Source organism: Peromyscus eremicus, chromosome X, assembly GCF_949786415.1.
Source record: "Peromyscus eremicus chromosome X, PerEre_H2_v1, whole genome shotgun sequence".
Classification (NCBI taxonomy): Eukaryota; Metazoa; Chordata; class Mammalia; order Rodentia; family Cricetidae; genus Peromyscus; species Peromyscus eremicus.
The window spans coordinates 114519400-114529350 of record NC_081439.1 but is presented as its reverse complement, the minus strand read 5'-3'; the positions used below and the strand labels follow the sequence as shown (position 1 = coordinate 114529350).

Sequence of the window (9951 nt, the reverse complement as noted above, 5' to 3'; positions counted from 1 at the left end):
ATTTTACTATCAGAATCCTTTTATTAATGGCCAGGACAAGATCAGGCTCATGCCTCCAAAATGTCTCAGTGCACAAGCTCAGGGGTATGGGGTATGGTGTTTTGAAAGAAAAAGGCCACAATACATCAGTGCTTTAGGGCAGCACATCAGTGATGGATTTGAGGTTGCCGACTAACATCTGTTTTATTGCAAAGCTAAAAATTTCCAGATACTACATAGCAACTGTTTTTAATTTACATTTCCTTAAGAGGAACTAACTAAGGTTATTTTAATTTGATGTTTAAGCTTGCACAAACATCAGTTGTTTTGGTTAATACTTCTAGACTATTGTCAGGGGTCCTGGACAGTCCCCAAAACTTTCAAAGGCATATGTGGCTACTAGGGTTTGGGAGTCTCAGAAGTGTCTAGGTAAACACAAAATAAGATTGAAACAGTTTGAAAAGGTGTTTGCCATCAAGCCTGATGACCTGATTTCAGTTGTTGGGGCCCATACGGCAGGGGATAGCAGACTCTCACAGGTTGTACTGTGACATCCAGATGAGCACTGTGACATCTTGGGTGTGTGTGTGTGTGTGTGTGTGTGTGTGTGTGTGTGTGTGTGTGTTTGCATGACACTACCAAATGAATTTAAATACAATAAAAACTTTTAAATTTAACTTCTTTATTGACTCTTTGGGATTTTCACATCATGCACCCCAATTCTGCTCAACTCCTAGTTCCCCTATATCCTTCCTTCACCCCTGCCACACATCTCAAAAGAAAATAAAACAAAGTAAGCAAAGTAAACAAACACACAAAAGCAAAAACAAAAATCCCCCCAAGTTAAACCAAAACCAAAACAACAACGAAAAATCTCTTCCTTTCTCCTTCTTTCTGTTAGGATCCTGGAAAAGGCCCACAAAAGACCACTATCCATGTATGCAATCAGCAAGAGCATTTATTATTCCAGCATGCTGGGGCCTGCCATCCCACACAAAAGCAAGATGGAGAAGTCCCCAAGAGGGATGTGTGGGCTCCTTTTAAGCATAGCCAAGGGGAGTTCCTGGAGCAGTTAGGTCATTTTAGATATGATTGGCTCAAGCAAGTGACAATCTTCTGAGAACATTCTAAATGGCCAGGGATAGTTAGAGGCCGGTCCGGCTACAGTTTTCCATTTGGGGGCAGGCCTGCACAAGTCCCTGGCTTTGTCTTTGAGCTGCTGGGAGGCTGGCTGGCCTAGCATGTACTGACTGTGGGGGCTGGCTCAGTGGCCCAGGCTTGGTGTGTCTTATCTTCCTTGTCTCTGTTGTCAGGGGCTCCTGTGATTGATTGCCCTTTGTTTGTGGCTCATCCTCAGAAACTGCCTGTCCAGTCTCAGGAAACTGAAATTGAGGCCTGATCTCTAGAGGAGACTGAGCAGTCTGTTCTGGTGTCTGCTCGGTCCTCTCACTTTCCTGCCTCTCCAGCACCTCTTCATGTGTCCTGGTGGCCTTGGGAACCTCGGTGTGTCACACAGTATAGAGCCTTTTGTCCAATCAGCTTTACTAGCCAATGTTCATTGCCGTGAGTCTCTGGTCTGGTTCCAGGCCTCTGGTTTCTGGCACACCATCATCACTGGATCCTCACCGGAACTCCTCTTGGATACCCTGTGGCCACCCTGAGTTTGGAGATCCTGCAGGTATTGTTCCACAGGACCAGTCCCTTCACAAGCTGCCGCAGGTCCTAGATGGGGTAGTTGCTATAGTGGAGCAACCCAAGGCCCAGCTGTGGGCCTGGGTGGTAACTGAGCTGGTTAGTCCAGGCCACTGGGCCACCCACCTCTGGAGGAGGGCAGAGTCAGCTCCCTTACATGCATGCCATCAGAGCGGGTTCACCCTTGCCTGTGGTGAGTGGTGGGGCTATCTCTCACAAGTGCAGGGGCCAGCTCTCTTGCTCTAGTGTCCACTGAGAGGCAAGAACAGCTTTCCCAGGGCCAGTGAAGGGTGGCTCTGGTTCTGCATGGCCCTCTGATTTCACTCAAATGGTGGCACAGGCCATAGACATTGATGCAGACCCCAGCTGCAGTGGGACCATGGACCCAGACATGGCCCTTGCCAACAACTTGGGCCTAGACAACATCCTGGCTCTGGATAGAAGGAATGGCCACTCCGTGGGAATGGTTCTGGTGGCACCATGGCCAATGGACACCATCAAGGCCTCAGGTTGCTGCCCCAACCCTGGGCCTCTATGTGACTTTTGGTGGCAATACAGTTCCCGGACTCCACCACAGACCCCAGCCTCAGTAGGACCATGGATTCTGACATTGTCCTCAGCATCACCGCTGTGTGGCCCTGAGACACCAACATGGCCCTCGACCTCGGGTGTCTGCATGGCCTTTGATGGTAACAGGAGGCTCAGGCATCACCACAGACCCTGACATGGCCCTCAGCTGCAGCTCTGGCCCCAGTGTCACTACGAAATTGAGTAGCAGTGCAGGCCACTCTGTTTTGCATGTATCCTGGCCCTCAGACTCCAACCTGGACTCAGGTCACTGACGTGACCCTGGGCATCCTCATGGCACTTGATGGCAACAGGAGCCACATACGTCAATCTGGACCCTGGCTGTTATAGAGCCACGGATCCAGACTTGGCCCTGGGCAGCAGCCTGGGATAGGATGACACCATGGCCCTGGGTGGTAGCACAGGCCACCCATGTCTATATGGTGCCTGCTGTGGCATGGCCCCAGACTCCAACCAAGCCACAGGCTCTGGTCCAGAACCCAGGCCTCTGTGTGGGCCCTAGTGGCAACCTAGGCCACAGACTTCAACACAGACCCCACCTGCAGCTGGGCCACGGACCCAACATGGCCCCAGGCAGCAGCTTGGCAAGTCGACATCCTAGCTCCAAGTGGCAGCCCTGGCCACTCACTTAAGGAGGGTTCTGGTAGTAGCATGGCTCCTGGACACCAAACAAGGCCACAGGTTGCAGCCCAGAACTCAGGTTTCATGTGGCCTTTGGTGGTAACGTGGGCTGTGGACATCGTCATCAATTTTAGCTGTGGTAGGACCACGGACCTAGACACAATCCTTGCAGCAGCCTACGTCCAGTTGTCATTATGGCCCCAGGTGGCAGCAAAGGCTGCCCAGATCAGTAAGGCCCCAGTGGCAGCGTGGCTCATGGACCACACACAGCCCCAGGAGGTGGCCCAGCCCACTGGAATCAGCGTGGCACTCAAAGGCAACAGGAGCCATAGATATCAACACAGAACCTGGCTACTGTAGGACCAGGGACCCAGTACATGGCCCTTGGCAGGAGCCTGGCTGGACATCACCATGGCCCTGGGGGTCAAGCCGGCCTCCCCCCTCAATCTACTCCTGGCCACCTTCACCATGGCCCCAGGTGGCAAACAGGCCTCCAAAATGTGCCTAGTCCTCGCCCTCTTGACTTCTTCCTTTCTATGTCTTTTCCACAGCGTATGAACTATTCCACTTTTCTCTCTCTCTCCCATTTCTCCACCACTTAACTCCTTATCACAATGAGGTCTACCTGCCTGGTGCCTTGGATGTCTTTCCTGGCTGGATAATTCCTGTCTGTGTGGAACTGCATCAGGCAGAGCTGACTGTCTTTCCAGCAGCTGGGGCCTCGAGGACTTTGGCTGGCTAGTCCCCATCAGAACAGAACTGCATCAGATAATAAAAAATGTTAAAGAATGTGTGGAAATAATCAGTAAGCCAAAGCTAAAACTCAACAAGACATATCCTTTTACTATCTTCCTTTATTATGAGATTGAGCAGGAAAATTGGCTGGTGGGCAGGGGGGAGTAGACTTGTGAAGGAAAATCAAAGTCAAACTGTTTACTGGGGGTCAGGAAATATGGTCAACATATAGAAAGTGCACCAGGGGTGCAGACAAAACCACTCCTCAGTGACATCGAATCACTCAAATGCCGCTGACCCAAGGTTGCATTTATATTTCATCAAAGAGAAAGAAGAAATTTCATGGAATATAGATGTGAGGTGTTCTGAGACCCTTTACCATAGGAAAACCAACATGAACGTCAAGCAACAGGCTTTGATGTTTTCACCTGATTCATGTATACAGAAAAGCTACTCCTATTCCTAAAATTCAGGAACAGAACATATTTTAATGCATGGTAATGTTCTCATTTAAATGAGCAAATGAGCTCCTAATAGAACATTGAGCAACGTAATAATTATTATTGAACCTGTGCAACACTACTGCACAGTGAATTCAATTACTAAAGTCTTTAACAGTCTCCTGTAGTATTTACCAACTGCTGCAAGATGGAAAACACTCGCCACCTTTATTTATATGGAAGTGAAATACTAGCATAGAAAGAGGTAACATTGGCAGCAAAGTGCAGACTTTACTTTATCATGAGGGCAATTGTGAATGTGACCTGATGGTAAGTTGTTTCTTCTACATTTAAGAACCAACTGGGCACATTTTTGAATGGATAGGGCATCTTCCAAAAGTGAATCCATGTCACCAACAAAAAAACCCAAGAGTCTTCAAAAGAAAAAGTCTTGAGTGCATATATATTTATTTTGCTCATCCATACTACTTTATTTAACCAGGTGTTTCTGCAATGCAGTAATATTAAAAAGGATTAAAAATGATTGGTATAGACAACATCTCCACGGGAATCACAGACACCACTCTACGAGTGTAATGTGATTGAATTCTGTCTACTACCATCACATTAACAACGTCATATAATGCAGGTGTATAACCAGGATGAGAATGGAGAGAATCCAAAGTAAAAAACATACTGGCTTCCACCACACCGGTTCTTCCATCAATAGTGGTAACACAGACCTATGATGGAAAATGAAGGCAATGAGTATGGAGAAGCATAACCCACCACAGATGGCCCTCAACAACCCCTTGGCTCTACTCAGCAGGTCCTTCACTCCATCACTGATTCTCATCCTTGACACACAGGGAATGCCTGGGTACTGTGTTAATACAATGAGTCACCATCCCACATCACTCCTATTAAATCAGAGAAATAAGACAAACATTGGGTGTCTTATGAAACGATGTGCCCTGCAGGCTACCCAACATGGCCTCACACTCTATCTCTTGTGTGACGAGAAGACATGCCCTTCAGGCTACCCAATATGGCTCCACACTCTTGTCTCCTGTGTGATGAGAAGACATGATTTTCATGCTACCACATGACCTCACACTCTATCTCCTTTATGATGAGAAGACATGATCTTCATGCTACACAATGTGACCAAACACTCTACCTCCCTGACTTTACATCTCATTCTCAGGCTGTACTGACCAAGGTCTTATCCACATTTATTAGCAGGCCGAACACTTCAAACCCAGTGCACTCAAAGTTTCCCCACAATGGCCTCACAGCCAAGGCGATTTCTAACTGTTGTCCACAGAACATCCTAACATCAAGTAAAGTGCACAAGCTAGGAGTTAACAATGTGTATATTCTACATTATTTTCTGCTTATTTCCTTTTCAATCAGTGAATTTGTCCACTTTGGCAGGGGATACACTACCAAACATACCAAACAAAATCCTGGGCAAAAAAAACTAACCAGGAAGGAAGAACAGGCAGCTACCTGCCCATGACAAGGGCAACATGGAGGCAAATTACCTCATCCATATTCTGGGAGCTTAAGTGGCTCACGGTGTGGATGTTCATGTTTGAAGTGCCCGGCTTCATGGAATACTCAACCAGCAACAAGTCTCCTTTGCAAGGCATGAATTCTAAAACAGCCAAGAACATTAGAGGTGTAAATATTATGGCACTCAGGTCATGTCACAATACCTAAGACCCTCCATTACCGCAATATGCTGACAAACATTTCCTGAATGCAAAGTAACTTTTTCATATACTTACACAGATATCTCAAATAACTTCCTACAGGAAGGGATGCTTAAGGCCCTTTAAACACTGGTTCTCCGACAATGATTTTTTTTTTAATTTTTATTTTACAATACAATTAAGTTCTACATACAGGCACAGATTCCCTTGTTCTCCCCCCTCCCGCCCCCCTCACCTTCCCCCCAGCCCGCCTCCCATTCCAATCTCCTCCAGGGCAAAGCCTTCCCCACAGACTGAGATCAACCTGGTGGACTCAGTCCAGGTAGGTCCAGTCCCCTCCTACCAGGCCGAGCCAAGCGACCCTGCATAGGCCCCAGGTTTCAAACAGCCGACTCATGCAATGAGCACAGGACCCAGTGCCACTGCCTGGATGCCTCCCAAACAGATCAGGCCAATCAACTGTCTCACCCACTCAGAGGGCCTGATCCAGTTGGTGACCCCTCAGCCATTGGTTCATATTTCATGTGTTTCCGTTTGTTTGGCTATTTGTCTCTGTGCTTTATCCGACCTTGGTCTCAACAATTCTCTCTCATATAAACCCTCCTCATTCTCGCTAATTGGACTCCCAGAGATCCACCTGGGGCCTAGTCATGATCTCTGCATCCAGATCCCTCAGTAGTTGGATGAGGTTTCTAGCACGACAATTAGGGTGTTTGGCCATCCCATCACCAGAGTAGGTCAATTCGGACTGTCTCTCGACCATTGCCGGCAGTCTGTTGTGGGGGTATCTTTGTGGATTTCTGTGGGCCTCTCTAGCACTTTGTTTCTTCCTATTCTCATGTGGTCTTCATTTACCATGGTCTCCTATTCCTTGTTCTCCCTCTCTGTTGTTGATCCAGCTGGAATCTGCCACTCACCCAAGCTCTCTTTCCCTCGACCCTCGCCCTTCACTACCCCCACTCATGTCCAGGCTGTTCATGTAGGCTAGGGACAAAATATGAGAGCCTATGTGATGAATATTCTGGAAAGAGGACACAGAAAGAAAGAGGCCTGTCTGCACCTTTGCTTTGAAATGGTGGATATATTTTCAAGATAAATCTCTTATACTTGTGTGATGCTATCATTGATGATATTTTGCATGTATCCTGATGCAGTGGCAGAAGATTATGACCTCAGCACTCAGAAGAGTCAGGGATGGGTTTGCTAAGGTCATGGACAATTCTCAGATGCATAGTGAGTTTCAGGTAACTTAGAGGAACCCTGTATGAGAAATCAAAACAGCCAAATGAATCAACTGAGTAGTGAAAACCACATGGATGCATGATGATGGCATTGGGAGGACAGGACTGCCATGTGATACTTAAAATATTGCCCACTTTCCCCATTTTTATGGTACCTCACTTTCAATTTCAAGGACACTTCCCACACTCTTGCTCTTTGCTTTTAAAACTATAAATCTTACCTCCAGAAAAGAGATGGACAGGGAAAGATGTTTCCTTGTCGATATAGATGCTGTCCTGTGTGACGGAGCTGACACACTTAATACAAAGTTCTCTGTCAAGGTCTGATTGCTCAGTACCATCCACAGGGTTAGTCACAGTTTTCACCTATAAGAGAAGGAGACAGTGGTTGAAGAAAAAATAAAAATTACAGGCAGGAGATTGTACACTTACCAAGGATTCCCCATGAAAACTACAGCATTTTAACGAGTTGACCTAACAGAGTTGTAAGGGTGCTTGCAGGACACAGGACTCCTTGTCAGAGACCTGGACTTTATTAGTCATGCCAAAATAGCACTCCTGTGGCAGAAATCTTTTAAGCGACTGTTCTCAAACCTAGACCATACATTACTGATCCACCATGGATCTGAGATGATGACATCAATTGTGTCTGTGCTTGCTCCATGGATTGGCAAGTGCCTTGCAACTGTGAATTTCACACCTATGTTTAATGTTCTCACAAACTCACCTTCTGACCTTAGAAAGACAGTGCTTTTGCTTTCCAGGAACTCAACATCCAATAGTGTAAAATATACTTCTAAGCACGCTATAGCCATGGCTATAACTCAAATTAGAAAAGAATTTCGTACATTTCCACAGGAAAAAAATTAGACTGAGTGATATTGGTGGTGTAATTGGGGAAATGGGCTTTGCGGGGTATGCGAAGGAAGAGAAATGGGTTACCTGGGAGATGGGAGTGGAGTAGAATAAAGTTGACAGAGACAAGAATAAGCAGCACAATTTTGGAGAACAAGGAGGGAGAGCATGTTATTCCCTATCTGGGCCTGGGTACAGAAGCAGGAGATGAAGTGGAAGAAATAACCCCCATCACAAGACATTGCAAAGACAAGGCATGCCAGGGCTCCATTCACCTATGTGTGGAAGAATACTACTATTCTGGCTTATTGAGGATTATGATTCTTACTGGAGGTAGTTTCCCTTTGAACATTTCTTCATTAAACAATGTACATTCTCTATACAAAAATATAATAGCCACATGAGCACAAAGCAGAAAACCATCTCCCACAAACCATACTGGATAATTTCACTGTCCAGAACAAGTGACTGGTTACCAGTTTTAAAATCAAAACGGAATATTGTGCATGCTATCAAAATATCACATAAAGACACAGCAAAAGGTGGCAGAAAGGGCCATCTGGAATCACAATGGGTACATGCATAATAATTAGTGAGCTGTGTTTCTCATCGTGTGATACTTTGGATGCAATCATCATGCTGGTTATTGTACTCAGAGCTGTGATGAAACTGGAGCCCCTGATGTCAAAGGCTGTTGCATGTCTTTTCAAAACCTAACTAATCGCTGTTGCCACCTGCCACTCGGTGTATGACCAGTTATCAGGACAGATGGGTGGTCCTTTCTCCAGGATCCTTTGCACTGAGGAGTGAAGAACTTGGCTCCTGTCTGAGAAATACCATTAACAATCACAGCAAAGAACACAGATAAATTCTTAGACTTGTAAAGAAAAATCCTAAGATACTGTTGGTACCCACAACCAAATGGAGTAGAGTGGATGGTACAATTCATGGTATAGGACCACTTGGAAGCCAGTTATAAAGCAAGGTGTGCATCCTCTAGCACCCTTATATTAAATTCAGATGCCTTGAATGTTTACATGCCAATATGTGTATAGATCCCTGAAAGAAATAGGCGTGAATATAGACAGTAGATGAGGCCTGTAATTCCAGCACTTGGAGTCAGAGACTAGGAGGATGGCTGCAAGATTGAGGCTAGCCAAGGGATCACAGTCAATTTGAGGATATGTGATAGAGAGAAGAAGACTTTGTTACATAAAACTTAAATGAGCAAATAGGTAAGCAAAAATCATTTATCAGGTGGTTTGTTTGTTTAAAACAAGGCCTTATATTGTATTCCTGGATGACCTGAACATATTATGTAAGCCAGTCGAACTTTGAACTCAGAGACATTCCATCTGCATCTGCCTCTCAAATATTAGGGCAAACCCATTAAACTCACTCTATGTCTACATTAATGTCTGTCTTAATCCAAGGGAGAAATCAAAATTGCACTAGGTTAAGAGACTCTGAGTGAATTCAGGCATACCTTGATTGCTTTTTGGATATGAGTTGTTTCGTTTTCTTCCACGAGAGCAATGACACTTGTCCCAATGTTCAGTGGGACTTTGCCACACAACATGTCAGTATTGAAAAAGATAGATTCATTAATCCAGCCATAGTCGGTACAGAGATAGGTCACAATTCCTCTGACAGACTTCAAATTGGAGATATCTATGACACAGATAAACAAAGGGCACAATGGTTCATATCAAATGCAAACAGTCTCTACACAGAAGTCCTACTCTGAGCACCTGTGTAGATGTGAGCACATATCATCACTTCTCTGACCATAGTGACCATTTCTGGGCCCTAAGATTGTGTCTACTGAATGGCACCTCCATGGCATCTGTGGGTGGCCTGTCCCAGTAAGCCTCTTTAAACTCCCATTATTACTGGTATATGCCTGCCTCAGCAGCAGCAGCAAATGCATAGCCATGGCTCTAAATTCAGACCAAGCATTAAAGATATGTGCAGAAGTAAGGACATGTTTCGAAATTGTCTTTTATTCTTCATGAGCATAATGGGTAAGTAATGTTTTGGGATCTGGCTCCAGTATCCTGCTGGGACAACCGGCCACCTTCC

At 45.6% G+C, this 9951-nt stretch overlaps 1 protein-coding gene across 1 annotated transcript; it reads right to left on the bottom strand.

The window, feature by feature from the left end:
* Positions 1-4579: 4579 nt before the first annotated feature.
* Positions 4580-9577, bottom strand: LOC131900206 (cancer/testis antigen 55-like; the record flags this gene model as incomplete). The annotated part of the gene is made up of 4 exons (XM_059251555.1): positions 4580-4798; positions 5603-5715; positions 7236-7380; positions 9356-9577. Coding segments are annotated over 4 exons (699 nt in total), but the record flags the coding sequence as incomplete, so codon positions are not given.
* Positions 9578-9951: the final 374 nt, after the last annotated feature.